The 27,369-nt window shown below is 40.3% G+C and overlaps 1 protein-coding gene across 5 annotated transcripts in view; it reads right to left on the bottom strand.

Moving 5' to 3' along the window:
- CAMTA1 (calmodulin binding transcription activator 1) overlaps positions 1-27,369 on the bottom strand; it is a 2,166,856-nt gene that overhangs the window by 509,724 nt on the left and 1,629,763 nt on the right. For all 5 annotated transcript variants that reach the window (XM_044056441.1, XM_044056437.1, XM_044056440.1 and 2 more), the window contains one exon: positions 24,917-24,991. In XM_044056441.1, the coding sequence (XP_043912376.1) occupies positions 24,917-24,991 (75 nt within the window). The remainder of the gene's footprint in view (positions 1-24,916; positions 24,992-27,369) is intronic.

Below are 27,369 nucleotides of genomic sequence, written 5' to 3'. Positions count from 1 at the left end.
TAGATTCAAAATTTCTGACATACCATTACACACAAACACACATGCACACACATGCACACACACACACACACACACACACACACACACACACACACACACACACACACACACACACACACACACACACACACACACACACACCTTGGAAAGGCTGTCACAGATTTACTAGCTTTGCTGCTCTGCCCAAACTATAAGATAGATACTGCCACCAGGACAATCCAAAGTCATCTACTCTAAGGCTTTTACAAGAGCACCTAATTATACTGAGTGAAATTAATACCAATACAAATGGTAGTGTTTGACCAATGCAGTAAGAGTGCCCACAGTATCACCAAATAGATATAAGTAATCTCAAAGGTTAAAACAGTCTCTAAAAAACCAGCTACAATGAAAGGATTAAATATATCTAATAATTAATAATAAAAGAACATGAAAATACCTATCTATGTACAATAAACACTAGAGTTTCAATCACAGGAAATATTTAAATAACACAGATGAATAGAGTCATACAGATGCAGAAAAACAGTACTTAACTAATCCCACTATATTTTCCTGACTGATCTAAATAATTACTATTCCCTGGTTACTTACTAAAGCAAGGCAAGACCAAGTGGATTAGTGATCCCTCTATGTCAGGTTTCAAAAACAGACTGCTCTGAGACTTCTGTCTCTTCTAGTATTAAAACATCATTTCAGAGCTGAATTACAGAATGACATCACATACATCTGGTCATCTGACTTCTGGTTCCCATACTATCCCCCCTTTACTAGAAACTGAACCAGAATCTTGCACATATATGTTACCATAAACACAGATAGAGCTTTGATAAGGTGTGGTATATTACTTGAAAGCCATAAAACCATTTCAACACTTCCACCCTTCCAGGGTAGCAATTAGTTCACTGCTAAGGACAATACAGCAGGATTCCTCGTCCTTGTTTTCACATACATTTCATCTCTGGTTGCAATCTGAACACACACACACACACACACACACACACACACACACACACACACACACACACATTTTAAGAAGTCACAAAATAAAGACTGTGTTGGTGTGCAAGTGCATGTGCTTATGCATGTGTCTGCACATGTAATGGGCTATGTTGACTGTTTCAGATATAATAATTTCATTTTTTTTTTAATCAGGCAAGCACTATGAGATTTCTGCTTTTTAAATGCATCAAAAATGAATTTAACATATTATGCATGGTTGCCTGAAGACAAGTGCTATTCTCTATTTTACACATTTGGGGTATGGAGTAAGTGCCCTTTGCAAATGATGCTCTACAGGCAGTCTGACTCCTAGAATGGAAGTTAAGCTTAAAAAGGGTATTAAAACAAACAGTGGTAGTTGCATGCATCTTTAACAGCTATGCAGAAAAACAGCTACATGTTAAGAAAGTGTAATTCCTTAAAGCACAGTATGCACGTGAGGTAACAAAATAAAGCCTGATCTTGTTGAGTCAGACAGTGATACCACAGCATAAATCATGACATTTGCTACGTATAGGTCCCTGTAATACATATGTCACCACATGGCATCTGCCTAGTTAAGAAAACTAGAAGCAATGAGCCCACATTTCTGGTATTAACACCCTTTCTGTATGTTCCTTTATATGGATACAGTCAAGTAACTTAAAGTAGCAGGTCTAGTAAGTAATATTACAGTAGCTATCAGCTGCTGATTTACTACAGCTAACAATTCTGCTTAGCACAGCACCTACAAAAGAGGTTTCAAAAGGCTCTTCAGTTGTTGAAAATTAATTATTGGATATAATATTTGGAAGTATTTGATGCTCAGTGTTAAATCTGATGAAGAAAAGGGTATTGTGAGAATTTAAAGGAGAAATTAGCTTTAATAAATCATATGGTGCATCTTACATTTACAATGGCAAATTCAAGAAATGGTAAATATTACAAATATAAAAGTATATGGGAAGAGGTGAAGCTGGGGTAAAAGAAAGAAAAGGTATGGAAATGAGGGTACAGAGGAATATGATGAAATATTAAATTATATCACATAAAACCTCAATTATCTGTCACTCAGTTAACTGTCAGTCTCTATTAAGCGTCAGGGACAAAAAAAAATGCACACGCCAGCACCTACCACATACTATGTATGCACGTACTGTACCGCCGTATACACATTGGTACATCTATCCCTTGTGCTAGCACTTAGTGTTCTTCCCTACCACTGTTTTGAAATCTACAGTACTTTCAGCTTTTCTCTTTTGTTATAATTAATCTACAGTACATACGATACATTGTTGTGGCTGATAAACATAAGCGTGTGGTGTTGGGAATTGCCACAAAAATAAATTATTACACATTTACGAAATGGCAAATGTGATTCATGTATTTCTTCAATTTACGGAACAGGAAGAACAGTATTAGGTGTGATGGCGGCAACATTGAAAAACGTGTCAAAAATGGAAACTACCGATGGTAATGTTAAAAATCACAAAACAATGAAACATGTTAAAATGAACAGTTGGATATTGTCATGTATCAATGGTTTGCTCAACAATGAAGCCAAGCAATTCCACTACTGGAACATGTAACAGTTTTAAAAGCTATTGAGATTTATAAAAAACTTGATGTGGGTCATTAATTCAAAGCAAGTACTGGATGGTTGGAAAAATTTAAGATCCGCCATAGTATTCCACAATTGGACATTCTGGGAGAAAAGCTGAGTGCAGATAGTACAGTGATTGCTGTTTACTGCAAGAAACTACACAATGAAATAGGTAACTGAGGTCTGGTTAGGGACCAAGTATATAAATGTGACGAGACTGGCCTTAATTGGAAGGCTCTTCTTGAAAAGACTTTGTCCTCGATGTCTGAAAAATTGGCACCTGGATTTAAGTTGCAAAAAGATCGCATCTCTGTAATGGTGTGCACCAACGCAAGTGGTAGCTATAAATTTCTATTGCTTGTCATAGGAAAATCAGAAAAGCTTAAGTCATTTAAAAACATAAACCTAAATGCCATGTCTGTTAAGTAAAATGCACAGAAAAACACATAGATAAGCCAAGAAATATTTAATGCTTGGTTACTTAAAATATTTGTACCAGGTGTAAAATCACACATGTTACTGCTGGGTTTACTGAAAGAAGCAATGTTACTGATGGACAATGCGCCCACTCATCCCATATGTGATTTGAAGACCGATGATGGCAAAATAATGTGTCACTTTCTGCCGGCTAATACAATACTACTCATCTAGCCAATGGATCAAGGCACAATTGAGAGTATGAAAAGCAATTATAGGAGGGGTTTTATTCAAAAAAGATTTCTGGAAAAAGTACACCATTAAAGATGCACTTTTTAATGTTGCTGAAGCCTGGAATGATCTGCCAGTTAAAACTTTAGAAACAGGCCGGCATAAGTTATGGCCTATATCGGATTCACAGAAAGTTAATCAAATTTTGATTCAATTAAAAATGAGACCGAGATGTTGAATGTGTATTCAAAAGTTCCAAGTTGTGAAAACATGTGAAGTAAACAACTGGTTGCAAACTGACAAAATGGACACTGATCGTGAAATCCTGGATGATAATGAACTAATTCAAAATGCAACTGTGGTGGACTCTGAATCCGAAGAGGAGGAAGTTGCTACCGACAGACCATCAAACGTAATCAGTCACAGTGAAGCTGAAATGATGCTATCAAAGTGTACAGAGTGGTTTGAGGTGCAAAAGAAGCAGATGCCACACAAGTATTACTCTTATGCAAAATCAGAAGCATTGCTTCTAAAAAAGTGTGTGGAATAATGAAACAGCCAAAAATAACAGCTTTTTAAAAAATAAAAATATATATAATAAATGTATAGTGCATACTGTAGAAATATCTATACCATTTGTTTGTTGTTTCTTTTTGCTTGCTTCTGTACTGTAATTTTCTTTTTAATCTACAGTACAGCATAATTTTTAAAGTAGTTGTTCTGTTATCCATCTTTTCTCTTATCCGTCATGGCCTCGGTCCAGACCCCTGATGGATAATCAAGATTTTACTGTACTAACATTTGTGAATAGAATGACAGAAAGAAGACAGTGGTACAGAAACATAATGGAACAAAATTATTAAGTGAAATGAAGGGAAAGTTCAAATGTGGAAGAAAAGAGTCTCAGCACAAAAGCAAAAGAGGTTTAAAAAAATACTTGAAGCAATACTTTTTCATGGAGATTAATGCTGAACAAATTATCGGCAAAGAGGCAGATAAAGTAGAAAGGGTGTGTACAGTATGCAAAGATGAACAGTATGCTCCTTTGACCCTATGAAGAATCTATGGAGCATGCATTATTGTATGTACAAGAATTAGTTAGATATGTTTGGCGAAAATTTAGAAAGGGATATAATTATACACATTTTAAGAAAATTGACAATGGAAAGATATTATATGGAAGATACAGAAATATAAGTAAGAATATGATAGATAAGATAGGTAAGATTTTGTGAACTACTTAACAGAATGTATGGAAAGTACAGCTATTAGAGTTATGTCATACCAATGATATGATCAAGTTGGCCAGCTTTTTAAAGTTTAAGAGAGCCTTAACTAATAACCAACAATTACTTGATGTCTACCAACCAAAAAGGTCAGTAGGCAAGCTACTCTACAAACACTCTCTTGCCCATGCTTGGAACAAATTTCCCCTTGACTTACGTTCAATCTCCCATACCTCACACTTTAAAAATGAACTAAAAGCTTATTTTCTCACTTCCAGGACCTGCCCTTGCCATCACCCCACCTAGTCTTCCTTCCCTTTATGTATCCTCAAAAGGTCCCTACTTAGTACCTCATTACACCTCTCTCTCCAATGTATCTACTATGCATTTGCACAATTTTATACAAACAAAAAATGTTATTGTTGACCTATTGAACTATATTAACGTAAATTATGTTACTAAGCTTCTTTTTAATGCAACTTTAACTTTATGCATGTAACCCAACAAATGTGAATCTTTTTGCTATAACTGCTATTATATCAATATTGTTTAAAATTGTACTTGTTTAAAAATGTACTACTGGAGCATTTCTCCTTGGGTCTCCACTGAAAATGGGCCACAAGCCCAGTTGGACAAACCCAGTTAACAAATGTCAATAAATAAATAAATAAATAAACTTGCAGAGGTCCTGGAGACCAGACATGATTCAAGGCTTTCAGAACATTTATTAGTGCTGTGTGCTGTTTGCCTGTCCTGTTTGTTCCACAGATCTTGCACTTTCACTTTTTCTGACACTGTCCTAGGCAAAGTCTAAAGAATCTATTCTGACAGACTTAAGAGGAGGAGGAAGGGAAAAGGGGAGACCTGGACTGAGAGAGAACTGGTCCACCCACCACAGTACCTCCCTTCATACAACCCCCAAAACTACAATCTGAAAAGATAAGGAGTGTTGTTGATGAGCCCAGACTGACCTAAGATACCACTGAATTTTCCTCATGTGAAGTCTCATCAAGGGAATCATGAGCATCATAGAAACCATGTTGTCCATCTGAATTGCAATAGGTCCCAGAGGGAGAGCATCTCGAAATGCCTGCAACGCTAGGAAGAACTGCTCTCATCTTTTGGATGTTGATGTGCAAATTGGTCTCTAGAGGGGACCTCATCCCTTGAAATGTCCTTCCCAAGAAATGCCCCCCTCACTCCAGTTGGGAAGCATCTGTGGTCAATGTGGCGTCTCTCCAGAAAAAGATAGTTGGACTGAATCAACCAACAAACATGACATTTGCAAATTGGAGTAAGTCTTATAGGAAAGGATAGGGGCTGAAAAAGAATGAACCACTGTACAGCTAAAATACAGTGAAGAATTTGCATAAAGAAGTGTGCTAAGGGAAATAGTAGTATGGCAGCAGATATCAATTCTAGTGCTTTTAGCACTAATCTTGCTGGAGGAGAACGGTGAGAAAGTATAGTCTAAACCTGTTGTGTTAAGGATGTAATGCGGTGGTGAGGTTAGACAGCTACCTGAGTTGTACCATTCAAAAAAGTCACTATGAATTCCAGGCTGTGTACTGGGACTAGTTTTGATTTGACAAGATTTATCAAGATACACAAGGTGTTGCAAATCTGGAGCAAATAGTCCCCGGCTTGTTGAAGTTGATGCTTGGATGGGCCATTGAAAAGCCAATCATCTAGATATGGAAACACCTGGACTCTGCTGAGTGTCAGGTGAGCTGCTATTACTGTCATTTGGTAAACACCCTGGGGGCTTTGGTGAGTCCAAAGGGCAGAGTTCTGAACTGGTAATAACTGGCTCCTGGCCAAAAAGGTAGAGGTCTCCTGGACTGCCTGTCTATTTTTATGTGATAGTATGCATCTTGGAGATCTATATAGCACATCCAATCATGCTTGTGCAGAAAAGGTAGGACGAACTGGACCATGATCATTTGGAACTTTGCCTTCTTTACAAACTGGTTTAACTTGCTTAGATCCAAAATGGGTCTGAAACCCCCTGCTTTCTTTGGCATTAAAAAGAAGTGTGAGCAAGTTCTGAATCCTATCTGGTGGGGCCTTTTGGATGACTCCTTTTATTCTAGCAGCTTTTGAATTTCTTATGCTGCATCCTTTCCCTGACTGGGTGGAACATCAGCAACTTTCTTCCTTTGATGAGGAGGAAGAAGGGAAAATAGTATGTAGTAACCTCCGGATATTATTCTTAGCATACAAGAATCTTTTGTGATATTTGTCCAGGTGCAAAGAGAATCGACCCCTGACTGCTTCCAGAGTTGGACAGTCAGGCAGTGCTTCATAAGCGCTGATAGGGCCTATCTGAAAAGGAGTCTCTAAAGCCCTGGTTCTGTGGGGGCCCCCTCTGCCCTTGAGCGATGCCTACCATTAAAGCTTCCTCCTCTGCCTTTGCAGGAATTTTCCCCACTTGAATCCTGGAAAGGCCCCTGAGACTTATGGAATCACATCTTCTTACCATCTCGTTGTTTTTTTGAGAAGGTGCATTGAGGGGTAGAAAACCTGATTCTTATGGCAGACAGTGTCTTTTATTCTTGCTCGCTGTGGGTAAGCATGTCCTTAACTGATGGACAGAACAAGGAAGTGCCATCAAATGGGGCATTAGTGCATAACCTGGATGTTCTGAGAAACTGTCTCCTGATAATATGGGGGAAAATACAAGTTCTAGGTGCATGCTAGTTCTGTGTAAGAGACGATTTTTCCAGCAATCCTTCCTGAATATCTGTGTATTCAGTATACCATCTACTCCTCTTAGAAGTGTAACATCAAGGAAGTCTACCTTCTCTTTTGAACTGTTGAAGTCAAAGTCCAAGAATGATGTTGTTTTCCTCAAATAATCAACAAAGGCCAAAGGAAGAATACATCATCCATGAATCTCTTATAAAACAAAATATAGGTCTTCCATTCATTCACATCACTGAACACATATTCTATTTCCCATTCAGCCATTACAATACTATTAGTGCATGTGGTGCCTATTGCAACACCCCATTTCTGTAAATAATATTCTTCTCCAAAGAGCAAAACATTATTCTCCAGCCCCAGTTTCACTAGATAGCATATTTGCAGGATCAAGTTCTTATCAAAGATTTTCTTTTCAGTCAGAAATTTTCATATGGCTCCAATCCCATAATCACTTGGGATAACCATGAAAAGACTTCTCATGTCCATTGTTACCATAACAAATTCTGTTGTTCCATCCAATGTTTGAAAGCATGAAGACAGAGTTTCTAAAAAATGCTGGGTGTCTTTCAATACAGTCCCTGACTTTGGGAGTGTTTCTTTCAGTTCTCAATAAAGATGGAGGCAGGCTCTATGATCAATCCACTACCCGAGACTATGGGGCACATTTGTGGATCCTTCATGTCTTTATGCATTTTTGGAAGACTCTTGATGATTGGTATAGTGGGATGGGTTACTACAAGATACCCATACAAATCTTGTGTAATGATGTGTCATCAGTAAATCATACAAAGTTTCTTCATTTCTTTTAATGATCTTGTTCAGTTCATAGTTTGATATTTTCTTATAGGTCTTACTATCATTAAATAGATCAGGCATTTTCCTATTATAGTGGGATTTATGAATGAGCATTATTGCTCTACCTTTGTCGTCAGCTTTTATCACAATATTATTGTTATTTGCAAGCTTCTGCAAAGCATGCCTTTCTTTCACAATCAAATTATAAATAACATGGCCATTACTATTGTTTCATATTTCTGCTACTTCAATCTCACAGACATTAACAAAGGTCTCCACTATAGGATGTGGTAGGGGAACAAATGTACTTGGTTTAGTAAAAATATTAATAGAGCCTTCATCAGCATTATTGCCTGTGCTATTAAATGCATTCTTTAGCACCACGTTCCTTGCAAAATGTCTAATGTCTATCACAAATTCATTAAGTCATAATGGCAGGGCTAGAATAAAAGACAGCCCCTTGTTAAGAACTGTTTTCTGAGCCTCATTAAGTACATGCTGTGATAACTTCACCACCAAAGAATCCATCTCTTTGTCTACTTGTGATCTTAAGTTGACAGTTTCCTTCATTTCCTGTCCCTGCTTATAAAGCTAATTTTCTTGTAAGGAAAACGTTTCTTCATTATTGGAAACCTGGCAAGGAGGAATCCCGCAAAAAAGGAGGTAGAGAGTTTCAATGCCAGCTGTACTGCTACTGAATGACTTTCAGAACATATTTGTTTAACATAATGTGGTGCCAGAGAGGAAGACATAGATTAAGAGAAATACAGAGATTAATGGGGGTGAGGGTGCTGAACATGCAGTCATTCTTACTTTATGGACTGTCCTTGATTTTGATGGGACTTTCCCTTTCTTTTTGGAATTTCCTTGCCATTGGTTTCTAAAATCTTGTTTATTAACACCTTGTTGATTAAACCACTTCTTGATAAAGGAATCTGAAGTAGAAAGTACATTTCTATTTGCTTTAAAAAGGAAGGTTGAAAGATTTGTGTCACCCATTGAATCAGTTTTTCGCTCTCATCAAAAATTTTAAGGAGATCACCTGCAGAAGGGCCACTCAGGACCTCCTTATCCAGGTGACAATTTAAAATCCATCTTAACCGTCCAAACCCTACAACTAAATCCACTCCTGATAAGGAGGTCCACCTTACACCTATCAGAAGGGAACAATTAGAGCTGCAGCCTGAAAACTGTAGCCAAGCAGCAGTTTATGTCTCCTTACTTTAACGGATAACTTAGCCGATTAGTACTACATGTTAAAGATGCCTCTCGGTGTGCAAACATCACGGTTGTTAGCTCCCTCTTGAACCCACCCCATATTCTTGTCCAAACACTATCCCTAGTCTTATTCTACCCAGACTAACAGGACATAATTTTTCGTAGCCTAAGTAGTCCTGCTTTTCTTTTTTAAAGATAGGGGTAGCATTAACCAGACCTCTGCACCACAGGTATCTTACCTGCTATATGAGACACAGCTGATTGTTTTTCTGAACTCCGTCACCTACTGCCTCACGGCTCACCTCATTGGGATCCCTCTTCCATCAACCCACATCATACCTGAGTTTACTTAGGGTAGTTAACATCTTGGCGCTATTTTCAAAATTAGCGTATAACTAACAGGGACTCCTGGCATTTTGACGATGTGTGCATGCAAGTAAGGACAACTTAAATGGTCTGCTTTTACATTTAAGGCATTATTGATTGAGTGAGTGTACTTATTGCTAGAAATTTTGATAAATACTCATGTGCAGCAGTGGATACTGTTGTATGATAGAGAATACTGCCATCGTATAAAGCGTTGTATATAAAAAGTGCAGTTTGTTTTAGAATAAGGCTTTCCTGCCTAATCTAAGATTACCTTTGCTATGAAATACCCATATCTGTCATCTGCTCACCTATATTATTTACGTGAGCCAGCGGATTGCTCTTTGTGAGGGCTTTACCTTAGAGCAATGGATTCCATGCATGCACATATTTGTGAAATGCCATGTTTTGCTCGTACAAGTCAGATAACACAAGATTTTACTACTACACTGAATTTTAGGTATTTGTAAGGTGTTATGATATTTTTTCATGTTCTAAAGCTTGAACGATTTGAGATAGTAAGAAGTGCTGTTGTTAATTTGGATTAATAACGTACATCTATTAGGTCATGCATTTTTGCTTTAATAGAATTGTATAGTACCACTATAAGTTGTTATTCACTTGTGCTCTGTCACAGTAACCCTCTTACTTTTTAACCATCCTGCCTCTAACCCAGACCTCCCCCTTCTCCTCTCCTATATCCATGCTTATCCCCGTACCTCTCTCTACCTTCCGCAGTGATCCTTCTTCCTAGTCCTATTTTTCCACCTAGTAACTTTTCTCTGTCTCTCCCTTTACAGTTCCCGATACTCACAACTATGCAAACCCTGCAACTAAATCCATTCCTGATAATGAAGTCCACCCTACTCCTATCAGAAGGGAACAATTAGAAGAACTGCACCCTGAAAAATATAGCCAAGCAGCAGTGTATGTCTCCTTATTTTAACGGACAACTTAGCCGATTAGTACTATATGTTAAAGACGCCTCTGCGTGCCCACATCATGGTCGCTAGCTCCCTCTTGAACCCACCCCATATTCTTGTCCAAACACTATGCTTAGTCTTATTCTACCCAAACTAACAGGACATAATTTTTCTTAGCTTAAGCAGTCCTGTTTTTCTTTATTAAAGACAAGGGTAGCATTAATCAGACCTCTGCATCACAGGTATGTTACCTGCTATACGAGGCATGGCTGATTGTTTTTCTGAACTCTGCCGCCTACTGCCTCATGGCTTAACCTGCTCCATTCACCCTTTGAGCTCACTCCACTCCCCTACCCTGCCAATTCCCACTCACCCCACTACTCGTACATTAATACTTAACCAAGGCCACACCTACAACCTATCCACCAATCCAACCCAGTCCCTCCCACTGCTCCATCTAAGACAACCACTCTCTTCCCCTTCACATCACCCCTCAACCCACAATACACATACTACTATCACTCACAAGACCCATACAAAACCCTCTCAAGTATGACATCCCTCAAAATAACTCTACTCCTCCTTACTTCCTATTCTGTTCTACTCCTACTATACAACCTCTCCTCATACGAGACTCCCCTGAAACACACTATTCCTCCCCCATTTCATACCTTAACACTTACACCACCTCATAATATACAACTAGTACACATCGCCCCTACCCTCTTCCACACCACTAACACAGACTTTCACACACTCAAATTCCTTCTACAACTAACTAATTCTGCAAGCTCCCTGAAATTCTCTAAACTCCTATACAAACTCCCCAAACTCCTCTATCACTTACCAAGACAATTAAAACTCGCAGGTGACATCCATCTCAATCCAGGTCCCACACCTATGCATAAACCACTACCCAACAACACACCTCAACTCAACCTTACACTACTTCACCAAAGAAGCAAATCATCCCTCCTCCTCCTCTTCAACATAAATGTAAGAAGCATAGCCAATAAAACTCACAATCTACATGCAGTACTATCCCACTATTCCCCAGATATAGTCACCTTAACAGAAACATGGCTTAAACCAGACATCAACAACAATGAAATTACTCCCCCAAACTACAATATTGTAGGGAAAGATAGAATAAACAAAAAAGGAGGTGGCATCACTATCTTATATAAAGAACACCTATCACTTATCATCCTCAACACCATCATCCCAGACTCAGCAAATGCTGAACTACTTCTAACCAGATTAACCATTAACATCAAAAACACCCAAATATAATAAGTGGATACATACCACCTGGCAATAACATTGCCCTTTTGAAAAACCTACTTCAGTGGTGTACCACTTCTGTGCCCCCCAAGAGACCATCCTAATGGGAGACTTTAACACTGATTGGCTTCTGTGTTGCTCTCCCACTCCCACCGCACACATCAATTCAATGTGCACAGCTTTGCCCAAGTTATCACATCTCCCATCAAGCCCGACAAAACCTCCAAGTGTGAATCCTTACTAGAGTGGATTCTAGTTAATTCTCCCCACTTATTCCACTCAGGCTGCCTCCTCGACAATCTGAGTGACCACTGCCCAACTTTTCTCTTAAGAGATTGCAGCCATCCAACACATCAAACCACCTTCCATACAATTAGGAACAGAAAAAAATTTCGTCCTAACAATTTTATCTTTGCCCTTAAAAATTGCTCCTGGGAACACCTTAAACAACTATCCTTGGAAGAGGCAGTACTCTCCTTCAACAACATCTTCCTTGATATTCTCAACACCCATGCCCCTTGTAGAAACATTAGAATCAAAGCCAATTACGCACCCTGGCTAACCAAAGAATCCAGATCTATACTCAAAGCTAGGGACAATGCCTGGTTACAGTTCCATAAGAACACAACCAGCACTACTAAGCAGCATTTCCTTGAACTTAGAAACAAAGCAAAAAATCAACTAAAGCTGACAAAGCCAACTACTACCACAAAATCCAATCCAAACATCAAAATAACCCCAAAAAGTTCTGGGCTGCAGTTAACAACCTACTGCAACCTGGTAAAACTACTACCCCACTCCAACAACAGTTAACACCTGTAATAATATTGCCACCCAATTTAACACTTATTTCACAGAATCCATTCAAACCCTAGCCAACAACCAAACTAAGTCTAACCCTATCCCCTCTGAACCAAGCCAAAACACTCCCCCACAAAACAACTCAAATCATTTCAAGTTAACACCAGTCACAACCATATAGCAAAACATTACTGACTGAAAAAACTAAAACCAACCACTGTAGCTGCTGACAATCTCCTGGCAGATTTTCTGCAAATTGCCTCAGATGCTATCTCCTACCCAGTAATCATACTTATAAATAGATCACTAACTGAAGCCTATGTTCTCAATATATGGAGAATCTCACACAACTTGCCCCTCCACAAAGGCGGTACCCCCTGTGAACTTACTATCGCCGTATTGCCATCCTTTCCCCCCTCTCTAATATCCCGGAAAGAGTAGTTCACTCCCAACTTATAGAATACCTATTATCTCACTATCTCCTATATCAAACACAACATGGCTTTTGCCCTGCACATAGCACGTCAACTGCACTGCTATCCTTCACAAACATAGTTAATCAGTACAGAAAAAGCTCCCAAATTGTATCAGCCATTTTCCTAGATCTACCAAAGGGCTTTGACATGGTCAACCACTGCAAACTTATTAATGTCCTCACCTCCCATACCCTTAGCAATACTGCCATCACCTGATTTCAAACCTACTTACTGACTGACAAGAAGTCGTCCGTTGGCAACAATCCCTCTCACCCCTCCTCCCAGTCATCATAGGGGTACCATAAGGCTCCATCCTTGGTCCTATACTATTCTCTTTTTTTACCAACCAACTTCACTTTGCCACTCCCAATGCCAATATAATTCAATACCCTGACGACTCTACCTTGATCTGCTCTGCCTCCTCCCTCAAGCCATCACCCAAGACTCCTTCCTGTCTGTTGAAACCTGGTTAACCAACTCCCAGCTTATATTAAATCCCAGTAAAACAAAACTTAAGCTCTTCTACCCCACTAATAATACATCTTCCTCTTCAACCTTCCACATCTTCTCTAAAAACAAAACCATGATCACTCCTACTCCCTATACCAAACCGCTTGGGGTTACAATTGACAATAACCTGAAATTCGATCTCCATATAGACCACACCATCAAAAATGTTCACAAGAAACTCTGCCTCCTATATAGAAATAACCAATTTCTAACAAGCAGTACTAAAAAGACAATAGCCAGGACACACCTTCTATCAACACTCCTACAAGCATCCCCTATCCTTACAAACCTCCGCAAAACTGACCTTGCCAAACTTGAAGCCTGCTACAACAAAAATTCAAAATTTGCTACCAATACTTCCTACAAGTCACATCATTGTCTGTCATTCAGACAACTTGACTGGCTTGAACTGCATTTGCTCCTTCAATTTTATCAACTAACTTTAGCTCATACAATTCTCCACCACCCAGAAAAGACCCCTGCCTTCAAAGATATTATTCAACCATACTCTGCCTCTAGATCCCTTCGCTCCAACAATAAACTTCTTCTCCAAGTCACCAAAGCAATAAACGCAGCAGGTGAGACTCTCTACTCCTACTGCATTTCCAAACTTTGGAGCTGCTTGCCAAATTCACTAGTGACTACTCCCACTTCCAAACAGTTTAAAAAGCTTTTAAAAACCCACCTTGCTAACTCCTGGCTCTGCTCCTGTAACAACCTATGGTAAGCCCCCTCCCCCACCCCACTGCTCCTCAATCCCTCTTCTTACCCTTCATCCTCCACTATACTTCACCACTTCAGAAAATCTGAACTCTCATTTCTCCCAGTAAATCATTATCTGGGGCACCCAGACTTTTCAACATGGGCTCTCAGCTTGAATTGTTGTCTCTGCTAATAGCTTTGTACATTATTCATAACTACAGTTTCACACAATGTATAATATGCTGCTGCTACTTCAATTTATTAATGTACTATATTAATGTCTTACAGTTTTGATGTACTCTATACGTTTCAATTATGTTGTTTTTTAATATACTATATTACTGTATTATACTGGAGCTTTTCTCCCCGGGCGTCCACTGAAAAAGGACTCATGTCCAGTTGGACTTTCCTGGTAAACAAATGTAAAATAAATAATAAATAACATCATCTGGTAAATTCTGAGAACATAACCAAGCAAATCTTTTCATGTCTGATGCAGAAATAGCAGCTTCGGTAACAGTGTCAGCAGAATCATAGGAACACTTTAAAGAATGTTTAATTACAGGAGAAAACAAACTCAATTAATTCTTTACCTCAAACGAAGGAAGGTTCAATTAACTTTTTCATGTATTCAAATGACAGAAGTAAAAACTTTAACATGTGAGCTAGCAATTTAAAATTCTGGAAGTTAAAGTGGTTGAAGAATACATATTCTTCCAAAAATCTGTCAGAGGGACTGGGGGTAGCATTTGCAATCTGTTTAACAGAAGCAGTTTTAGATAAGGAAATCACTGCAGGGTCTGCCGTAGAGTTATAAACAGATATTAGTGTGTCTGAGGTACTCTGCATATCCCACCAGCTTTTCTAGGAGCAAGGAGTTGACTGTAAGGAACTACAAGCTGTCATAAAACAGGAGGGACAGCTGCAGGTTGTGGAAAACATAACTATGATGGGAAGTGGAAATTTAAATTTGTATCCATTGGAATACCTCTTTCATTTTAGTTAGTCTCAGAAAAATTATATGTATTTCTGGAGGGAAATCTGAAGTAACACTATCCTCAGCTTATGAAGAAAAACCTGAAGCACAACATTCTCCCTTCAGTTCCTGCTCTTCTGACTGAAAAGCAAAGTCAAAAAGTGAGGGGAATTATTTTTCTTTTCTTTTTTAAAGAGAAATTAGAGAAAGTAAAAGCAAAAATGAATTCATTAACAAATCCCAGCAAATCTTCCTTGTTCATAGAAATAGATACAGGAGAAGCCATATTTTTAATTTTTTTTTTCTTTGCCTGGGCGACTCCCTAGAAAAAAAAGAGGGCTCAGGCTCCCCCTCCTGTTTATGTGGTAGACCTTCACCTGTTCCTTTCCCAAAGACTGACAAGAGTGTTTCTTCATTGCCCACTGAGGACATTCCTTCTGCTGCAGAGGATGTGTCTAGCCCATGGTCTTTAGTGGTAATAGATGCTACACCAGAGTGACCTGTAGAAAATGATGAGCAGTCATTGGAACCATATCTACAAAAGAGTCACCCACTGGTGGGTGGTGCAAAGAAGAGTAGGCCTGACACCCAAACCATCCCTAACAGCTTTCTTCTTCTTGCAGGTGGGGAAAGGAAGAACCATTCTCTGGAACAGGTTGTCTATCCATGTGAAGCAAAGTTTCTCCCTATCCCTACTTAAGCGCAACATGGACCAATGGATGGGTAATTAGAAATTCACCCTTGGTCTGGCTCCTATGTCTCTGATGGACAGAGGCAGTCAGTAAATCACCCCCTATAAAAATCAAATTTGTGGGTCACATTTGGGTTGCACGGCTAGGCTTATAAGGGCACTAGAAATCATTATCCTAGTATGCACCTATGCACATATGAACTGAGGAATGTCCAGCTGTGTGTTGAACTTATATTGGATGATACCACTCACCCTGAACTTGAGAAAATTGCCAGCCTGTTAGCTGACAGAATTGGCAATGACTTCACTCCCATCTTCTCACCAGCCATACCCCAAAGCATTCTTGACACCAATCCTCTACTAAGTATCTCCAAGGAAGAGATCGTACAAGTGCTCTCCAAGGCCAAAAACATGGGCTCTATGAGACCAGATAACATCTCAGGTTGCTTACTAAACAATCTAAAAGAAGACCTAGTGGAAACCACTTGGCACTCTCTTTAACCATACACTGAGCACTGGCTTTGCTCCACCAGAGTGGAGAACAGCAACAGTAATCCCCTTGCACAAAGGAGGTCCATCAACAGACCCAGGAAACTATCAACCCATAAGTCTAACCAGCCTTATCTGCAAGGCCATGGAAAGAATCATAATGGGGTATGGCTGATAAAAAAAGGACACAGGTGACCTTCAAACTCTTCACCCAACCCAGTTTAGTTTCGTCAAGGGTAGATCTAGCTTATTGAGAAAGTCACCAAAGCCCTGGATGTGGGCAAAGCAGTACATACTGCCTATCTTGATTCAGCCAAGGCTTTTGACACAATGCCCCACTCAGGGATCATTGAGAAACTCTCCCAGATGTGGATTGAACCATACGTCACTAGATGAATAGCCAATTGACTCACAGACAGAGTGCACACTGTCAAAGTTGGGGAGTCTACCTCTACCAGTAGATCAGTTACCAGTGGGGTACCATGAGGATCTGTACTTGGCGCTCTACTGTGTGGAATCTATTTCTCTGAGGTTCAGGCAAGAGTAGATAGCCTGTAGCTTACCAAGTTTGCAGATAGCTGCAGACTGGGTGCAATCATTGAGTCCCCCATATAAACATATTACAGAAGAGGCTGATGCAGACAAATGATTGGTGCCAAAGTCACGGACTAAAACTAAAAGCAAAATGCCTCATTATTCCCTTTGGCAAAGAAGTAGTCCCTGCTAATTATGATATGGATAGCAACCCTCTAAGTTCAAACCCAGTGATGTGAGACTTAGGAATACAGGTTGACAACAATCTAAACTTCAATCACCATGTGTCCACAGTAGTAAGGAGAGCCTTCAACATTGCGCATCTCATAAATAAGGGCATTGCATCTAAGGCGGTTATAACGCCACTGTACTTGACCCTTATTAGACCACAAACTAAATACAGTGCTCCCTTCTGTATATATCTCAGCAGACACCTGCAGTAACTGGAGAGGCCACAGAGGTTTCTAACCAAGAAAATCCAGAGCCTCCAAAATGTGACTTACATGAAAAGGTTGAAAGCCCCGTCACTGTAACTTCTATAGTTATGTAAAGAATCTCCACGGCAATACCCAGATTTGCTCTGAGCTACTGCACAATGGTACCTCCTATACCAAGCCAACAGATATTGCCAATATACTGGCCGATAGATTCAGTGCCAACATTACCCCCCCCCCCCCCAAGGGACCAGTCACAATACCAGTAGATTGCCAGGCACCCAGTATTACTGCTGCACAGGTTAAAACAGCACTGTCCAAGGCCATGAATACAGCTTCTATGGGACCTGACAATATCTCTGGCTGTGTTCTACATGAACTACAGAGTGAACTGTCACCTCACCTGTGTGCCCTGTTCTCCGAAAATGTGTTCCCTGTTCATCACACTGGGAATTTCAGAAACTGAAGAACTCCTTTTTTTCTTACCAGTAGATCCAGAATGAGAAGGGTAATAAGCCAGAACTAAGCCCAATAAGTTTTCCCTGTCTAAAATAATAGTGACAGAAGATAAATGTTTAACTTTCTGCTTCTTTCTGACTGTAATATTCATAGAAGCAGACCAACTCAGGTTAAGGACATCACCCCAGGGAACAGGCATCTTAGTCCAGCTAGGCAGAGAAGCATTCCTCACTCTTACATCCAAGACTGACAACAGTAATTTTGCCATGCCCACCAAGGACACTCCAGTATCAGCACAGGATGTGTCTAACCCCCAAGCCATGGTGGCTGAAGGGACTACATGAAAGGAACCAGCAGAAGATGAGTAGTCTCTGGATCCAGAAATACCCACTGCTCACCCATCTAAGGCTAAGGCAAACTAACAGCCTGCTGAAGAGGCAAAGGATGTCAGGAAATTTTCTTCCTTTTGTGACTGAAGGAAGGAAGGAAGAAAGAACAAAACAAATGATAAGCTGTTAGATGGCTAAAGTGAGAAAGAAACTTGAAGCAGCAGTAAGTAAACGGTAAAGTATAAAAAAGTAGTGAATTCACCAGAAAAACATGGTGACAAGCACAGCCCATACACTTGCCCCAGCTCCCTAAAAATAATTTATAAAATTATTAATAAAAAAATAGAGTAAAACTTAGAAAACCAAAAATTTACACTAAAAGTAGTAAAAGAACCACACTTTTTAACTTACAGAAGTTATGTGACAGTCCAAAAGACAGTTAATTCAAAGCACAAATACACCCCCAGGGGCAAACAATATCCTAGACCTGGTCATTACCAACACGGGCAACCGGTGTTTCACACCAGAGGTCAATTCCTCGTTGGTCAGATCCGACCACAAGCTAATCACCCTAGACATCCACATCCCACCCCCACCCCTCATTAAGGATACCACCGTAAATAATTTCTCCAAAGCCAACTTCACGCTTCTTAAGACAGAAGTGGCAAACTTCACAACACCCATGCAGATGGACAATAGAGGTACGACTGCTGAATCCTACACAAATGCACTTTATAAGCACTTACATGAGTGCATGGATTGTGCTATCCCTAACAGAACCAAGATGCTATTCTCCAGAAAAAGTAAGCCAATCTGGTGGTCCCCTGCCATAAACAAACTCTACAGCAGAAGAAAGAAACTGTTGCAAAAAAAAAGAGTAAAATCCCATGATTGGAGGAACTCCCTGGTCAGCCTCAGTAAGAAGCTGAGATCCCTCATAAAATCCTCCAAAGCTAGTTATGAAAAAAAAAATTGCCACTGACTCTAAAGACAACCACAAAGCATTCTATAGCTATGTCAAGAATCTCAATGGTAACACTCAGATCTGCTCTGAGTTACAGCAGAACCAACTGATATTGCCAACATCTTGGCATATAGGTTCAGTGCTAACTTTATCCCCCTCTCACTCCCTAAAAGGCCCATCTCTATACCGGAAGAATGTAAAGTTCCTGTAATCACGGCTGCACAGGTAAAAAACACTCTCCAAAGCCAAGAACACAGCATCCATGGGACCTGACAACATCCCAGGCCGCGCTCTACACAAACTGCAGAATGAACTGGCACCCCACCTAAGCACCATGTTCAATCATAGCCTCATACCAGGCTCTGTGCCCACTGAATGGCGCACAGTGATGGTTATCCCACTCCACAAAGGAGGAGCCATCATGGACCCCAGGAACTACCGCCCCATTAGCCTAACGAGCCTGGTCTGCAAGGCCATGGAACATATCATCATGGAACTTATAAGCAAAGACATTGGTAATCTCCAAACTCTGGACCCCACCCAGTTCGGGTTTGTAAAAGGCAGATCATGTCTCCTAAACCCGATAGACTTCTTTGAAGCAGTCAACAAAGCCATAGACAAGGGTAAGGTGGTTCACACAGCCTATCTAGATCTCACCAAGGCTTTTGACACCATCCCCCACTCTGGAATTATAGATAAACTCACTAAACTAGGTATAAAGCCCTATGTCACAAGATGGGTTGCCAGCTGGCTCACTGACAGAACCCTCACTGTGAAAGTAGCAGACTCCAAATCCAACTTTAGACTAGTGACAAGTGGAGTGCCACAGGGTTCAGTCCTGGGTCCTCTCCTGTTTGGTATCTACTTTTCTGAAAAACAGGCTAACACAGAAGGTCTTTGGCTAACAAAGTTTGCAGATGACTGCAAGCTAGGAGCCATAATCGAAACTCCTAACAATTTGGACATCCTACAAAAGGGCCTCACTGAGACAGATGCCTGGTGTCAAAGCCATGGCCTCAAGCTCAATACCAAATCTGCATTGTCATCCCCTTTGGTAAAAACTCTGTACCCATGAACTACCACATAGGTGGCAGTCTACTTAACACTGAAAGTGTGATAAGAGACCTTGGGACACAGGTAGACAGTAGTCTTCCTTTGATAATCACATCGCCACATTAGTCAGGAAATCCTTCTATGTGGCACACCTTATCCAAAAGGTTTCTCATCCAGGAAAAAAAGAGGTCATTGTTCCCCTCTACTTGTCACTCATTAAACCCATTATAGAGTACAATGCCCCTTTTGGTATGTACCTCACAAGACATCTACAACAACTGGAAAGGTCGCAGAAATACCACACAAAGAGGATTACCGGCCTCAAACAGATGCCCTATGCAGACCGTCTCAAAAAACTCCAGCTTTGCTCCGTCGCATATCACCTACTCAGAGGCGATCTCTGCCTAACATACAAAGCTATGTCAAACCCAGAGCTGTTGGCCATTCTCCACTTAAAGAAATCCCAATCCCTCCGAGCAACACGCTCTAGGGACCTAAACCTTGTCACCACAATAAACAGAACATGCTGGAGGAATAGATTCCTGTCCCAGAGACTTCCCATACTCTGGAATAAACTACCTATCTATATCAAACAAAGCTCCTTATTAGCACTCTTCAAGAAAAATCTTGATGATTGGATGGAAATAGGAAATTCACCCTGGGGATCACCTCTGTGGCTCTGCCTGACAGGGGCACAGGAAAATAATTTTCTTGGGTGGCGAAAGCCAGGGTACCTTTTTGGCTAGGCTTATATAGGCCCAAGGGCCAACAGCCTAGTACCTACCTTTGAACATAATTCTTGTTAGAAGATTGCTGTCGTAGATATAAAATTAATTGTGGAATTATTTTTTTTCCTGAAGGGAACTATTTACCCAGCAATGGAGAAATGTAGCTGTCCATTGATCCTGGAATGCATGCAAGAGGAAAGCTCTAAAGGGCTTCATGCCCAGACCACTGACTTTCTCCAGCCCTGCTCTTACTCTCAGCAGTCTGGGTGTGTAGAATGTGCCCTTATTCTTTGGAAGCTGGCAGCTGTTATATCCTAGACAGACTATAACCCATACAGCTAAGGCTACTGTAGCGGTGAACTAATGATGAACACATAAAGCTCTACTCATTTTAATAAGTGCTATGGAATCTTTTACATCCACTTCAGCAACCACCAATTCAAACAGGTGGGAGTTTGGTATAACATCTCATCTGAAGGAATGCAGATTCAGAAATGCAGCAACTTCTTACGCTGCACTACAAGATCATTACCAGAAAACTAATTCATGCACCTGGTGTGGAAATGGAACCCACAGTGTTTTGATCTTCCAGCATCAGAGGTGTGTGTGCTACCTGCTGAGCCACTCAGATAAGTGATGCTCAACATATTAAAAATGCCACATATACATCACATATATTCCAGGTTTGTGAACTACACTTCCCCTCACAATCAGATGACATCTGTCATTGACACCCATCAAAAATAATCTTGATTTGTGTACTGTAAGTAGAAATTATCCTCATGGGATTACAACAATCAAGATTCTTGAAGACTAGTACGTCAAAATCTGGCAATCATACCTATGAATCTATTACACTCATCATCATCTTCTTTCAGCTGCTCCCGTTAGGGGTCGCCACAGCAGATCATCTGTTTCCATTTCTTCCTGTCCTCTGCATCTTGCTCTGTCACACCAGCCACCTGCATGTCCTATCTCACCCCATCCATAAACCTTATCTTAGGCCTTCCTCTTTTCCTGTTACCTGGTAGCTTCATCCTTAGCATATTTTTCCCAATATACTCAGCATCCCTCCTCAGCACATGCCCAAACCAGCGTAATCGTGCCTCTCTGGCTTTGTCTCCAAACCTTCCAACCTGGGCTGTCCCTCTAATATACTTATTCCTAATCCTGTCCTCCCTCATCACACCCAGTGCAAATCTTAACATCTTTAACTCTGCCACATCCAGCTCTAACTCCTGTCTTTTTGTCAGTGCCACTGTCTCCAACTCATATAACACAGCTGGTCTCACTACCATCTTGTAGACCTTCCCTTTCACTCTTACTGGTACTCGTCTGTCACAAATCACTGATGACACTCTTCTCCACCCACTCCATCTTGTCTATACTCTCTTCTTCACCTCTCTTCCACACTCACCATTACTCTGAACTACTGATCCCAAGTATTTAAACTCATCCACTTTCGCCACCTCTACTCCTTGCATCCTCACCCATTCCTCTATCCTCCCTTTCATTCACACACATATATTCTGTCTTATTCCTGCTGACCTTCATTCCTCTTCTCTCTAGAGCATATCTCCATCTCTCCAGGGTCTCCTCCACCTGTTCCCAACTCTCACTACAGATCACAATGTCATCTGCAAACATCATAGTCCACAGGGACTCCTGTCTGATCTCGTCTGTCAACCTGTCCATCACCACTGCAAATAAGAAAGGGCTCAGAGCTGATTCTTGATGTAATCCCACCTCCACCTTAAACGCATCCATCACTCCCACTGCAGACCTCACCGCTGTCATACTACCCTCGTACATATCCTGTACCACTCTTACATACTTCTCTGACACTCCCGACTTCCTCATACAATACCAAAACTCCTCTCTAGGCACCCTGTCATATGCTTTCTCTAAGTCTACAAAAACACAATGCAACTCCTTCTGACCTTCTCTGTACTTCTCCATCAACACACTCAGAGCAAACATCGCATCTGTAGTGCTCTTTCCCGGCATGAAACCATACTGCTGATCACTAATCATCACTTCCCTTCTTAACCTAGCTTCCACTTCTATTAAACTAATTGCTACTATTTCCAGAGAACACAAAATATTTAAAGTCTTGCCCTGAAGCAACATAAGGACAGCCACTCACAGAGGTAACTGGAATATGTGAATTATTTGGAGATAATGGAGTTCAGTCAGTCCAGGAACCTTGCATGTGCTCAGATGGTTTTACTGCCAAGGAGTTTGTATATTAGTTTATTCTGTGCCTCCCCTTTGGAAAAGTGCAGGTGCCAGACAGGGCAAAAGAAGATGAAGACTACATAGTAAGGCTTTTAAAAACATACATATAGCTCCATTGTGATACATGTATTAGGACTGAAAGTTCCACAGGACACTTTTTGGTACAAGGTACATAAGATGTGTGTACCTGCATTCAACATCATGACAACCACTACAGCCAGAAGGCCGTTCATCTGCCTTTACAGACAAAGAGAACACTTGGAAAAAGTACACAAAATCTTTCCTACGTTCAAGTATTAATGGGTTGCCTCAGCAAATTAAATCAACAGACTCAGTGCATACCGGACTAAAATGGATGTACCACCCCTGGAAATTACCACATTGATAATACACCCCTAAAAGCAGACCCAGTGGTCAGGGATCTGACCTTTGAACATTACGTCTGCTGTGGTGAGAAAATAAGTAATGACGTGGCTTCTAGGTCCAAGGAGTTAAATTTTTCTGCTTGTATTCAGCTCTCATAAGGCGAATCACTGAGTAAATGCACCCTTTGGCATATACCTGACAAGGCACTTACAAGAGCTTGAAGACCGCAGAGATTATTCACAAAAAGAATACAGGGAGTAAACAAGTCCTAAGCGGACTTTCTCAAAGCACTATCCCTGTACTTAGTCTCCTACAGACTGCTGCATGGTGACGTATGCCTAACCTATCGACTCCACATTGACAGATTTGTTGCAGATCTGCAAAACAAATATCATCAGACATAATCATTCTAAGGACAAAAACATTGTCTGAACCATAAACAAGACATGCTAGAGGGACAGGTATATTCTTCAAAGATCACCCATTCTCTGGGACAGGCTTCCCACCCATGTGATGGAAAGCTCAACCCTAATCCTATTCAAAGATAGGATTCAAAGATAACTTGGACCACGGGATGGGAAATGGCAAATTAATCCTTGGTTTGGCACCTATGTCTCTTATTGACAGTGGCAGCCTGTGAACGCTTGACGTCTACAAGCCTAAAATTCATTAGGATATTGATACATATCAGCAATGTTTTGGTAAACTTGGCTAGGCTTAAAATGCCTGTTAGGCCAATAGTCTAGTAACCACTTATGAACCTATAAACAAAAGAAGAAGCCCAATAGACAAATTGTGGCAATTTTATTCCCCCAAAAAATGACCACTACAATACTGTTTGTATATTCATCTAATGCCCATAAAATTAGAAATACCATACTTATCAATGCAGATGATTTACACTAAGTTATGCAACAAGAAAGGTTTTTAGTCTACTAAAGGTAATGTTTCCTGTATTCTGCTATCATAATTACAATGCAATGCTCTCTGTACCTTCTGCACTAATCATTTTGTGTTGAGTTTCTACTGTGCTCATCTTCTGCTAGGCATTTACAAACTCACAAGAGAAAATTATTAATTTGTCCCTCTGTGCAGCCCTACTCAAATCATGGCTGTACTACATTAATAATGATACTAATGTCTTACTTTTCACTTTTAGTTGTCTACACCTCAAAACTGACTCACATCATCTTACAAAACTGAACTACTAAACTGTACCAAACTATTTCCTCCCACAGCCAACATTTGGTAAGGGATTACCCACTGTATCCAGCAGACTAACAGCCATCATATCTGAGGTTTGTGTGTGCTCTCACAAATTCTCTGTAAGTCCAGCCCATGGTCCAGCCTTGACAGCTAGAGATTCCTCTTTTACCAACAACAAGTTATGCAATTAATGCTGATATTATATTATACCTGTGGCGACATCGGCGTAAAAACCTCATTATTTTCCTTGCAGCTTGGTCCTGCTTCTTTGTTAACAGGCTGCTCCTATAACAATAAAAATATACATGTTATAAGAATTTCCAAGTTACAAGATTACTGCTGAGAAGAAAAGATAATGTGGCTACAAAAAAGACAGATGAAATTTTTCTGGTATATACAGGCTAGCATTCTTTTTGTCTGTGATGTTATAATACCAGTTAAGATACATTGGGGATGACTGTTTTTTAAAGCGTAAAGCGTTCTTGAACTCACAAGCATGCCGGACACACTGTATAGCAGGCCTGCAATGCACACTGGGTCATGGCTGTGAATTTCAAATTCAATCAGCAGAATGTAGGACCTTTGAATACAAAAATGTAGTGTAGACAGTGCAAGGCATAGAATCACAATTAATATATCATGATCAGTTAAACTGCAAATTAACATAAATGAAGCCCACTTTTACAACCACGATGAGATGTGAAATAGTGTATGGCTTTACAAAGCTCAAATAGTGCAAAAAGTTTAAGCAAAATTGTTTGTCATAGGTCTGGGAAGATATGGCATATCACCTTTCAAAAACTTGGACTATCAAGTACAATAGTTTACTGTCTTAGACAGTATACCGAAAACACATTATATAGAGAGCATTCTTATGCACAACAAAGTATTAATTGAAAAGTCTAGCTGAGCTTAACATAACTGAACAAAACCTTACCAAGCAGTCTGAGATTTTATTAGCAGTCTAGTCAGTAAAAGACAGTGTGGGAAGTTGTGACAGCCTTTTACTTTACATGCATTACCTGTATACCAAGAGCCCAAGGCAAACAACCAGTAGAAATATTGATACCACTGATATCCGTACTTCTCTTATACACACACACACACACACACACACACACACACACACACACACACACACACACACACACACATTCTGACTCCTCATAACTGAACAGCAAATAAGTTTTAAGGACTCTTTTGTAACTGTAAATCAGGAATTTGAAGATAGTTCAGGGTTTCTGCATTACTCAGTAAGAAAATATTTATTATCCATCTGTCTAGAATGGACTACAATACGTCCAGTATGAAAATGCATTTCAAACGTTTTCCTTTGGTGATTTTTTTTCTCTCCATAGTGTCTGCCTACCGCCAGTGGGGAAGCAGCAGCATCTGGGCAGCTATCACAGTTAACTCTAAGCCTTACTCCCCTGGATTCCCCCTAGCAGTTAGAATATGTGGAAGTTACATAATGCAGATTCGTTCTGCATGTGTGCTTTGCAAGCTCAGTGCCTGCTACAAGATATAAATGCAGTGGTTAGTGTGCACTCATTACTGGACTATTTATTGCACCTACCAGGACACCTGACCTATACTGGATGTTGGCCTTGCAGTGCACTAACATACCACTTCTCTTAGGAATCAGTCCCTCTGGTGGAAACTAGCCTGAAAATCATGTTATTCTTATTCTGATACCTGCATTTGGCAATAAAAAGGAATGGCGCAGAGGGCTATATTTTTTCCTAACATGATGCAATGAGGATCTCTCTGCTAAACAGAATAACGTGAAGCAATTAGCAACTATTTATCACACATTATCTCAGGATGGAGAGCGCATAGCTAAAAAAGAAGTTCTGTCTTACCATAACATTCCATCTGTGTTGTTGATCTTCGTTCATTCATTACTGATGGGTTATCGATTCCATTCTCAGAACCGAGCCGGCCTCATACCGAGCTCACGTCAGCCAAAAACTCTTGAGTCAAGATCCTACCCAGAACGCTCTGCTCCCTGTTATCTCAGATTGAGTTTGCAAGCTGATAGACAAAAATAGAGGCTACCTCTGGTCATAACAGACCTACAATAAAGGAAAAAAAGGAGTATATGAGATCAACCAGGAACTCCGGAGGGGGATGGAGGGTGGGGAGTAATGAATGAATGAAGATCAACAACACAGATGGAACGTTATGGTAAGACATAACTTCTTTATCTGATGTTGTAAATCTTCTTCATTCCTTACTGATGGGACAGAGTCCCCAGCTACTTGTATCCCTGGGTGGTCCTCATGGAAGGACATTTCTGAGTACCATGGAACGAAATGAAGCTCTACCTCTGGAGGCCAAATCCAATTTGTAATGAAGGATAAAAGTATGGGGTTTGCCCAAGTCACAGCTGAATAAATATCATTGAGGGAAGCCCTAGCATGGAAAGCTGCTGAAGTTGCCATAGACCTTGTAGACTGGGTTTTCACCCTGTGAGGCAAGGTGATGTTGTTCTTGTTGTAGACAAAGGTAATGCAATTTCTCAACCATGATGCCAATGTAACTTTTGAGACCGGATGACCTAGCCTTAGTCCAGAAAACACCAGAAATAGTTGATCTGATTTACAGGTAGATTTTGTTCTGTCCAGATAAAATCGTATTTGCCTGTGAACATCCAGGGAATG

This window comes from Protopterus annectens, chromosome 14.part0 (genome assembly GCF_019279795.1).
Source record: "Protopterus annectens isolate FY-2018-M chromosome 14.part0, PAN1.0, whole genome shotgun sequence".
NCBI lineage: Eukaryota > Metazoa > Chordata > Ceratodontiformes > Protopteridae > Protopterus > Protopterus annectens.
This window is presented reverse-complemented; position numbering and strand designations above follow the sequence as displayed.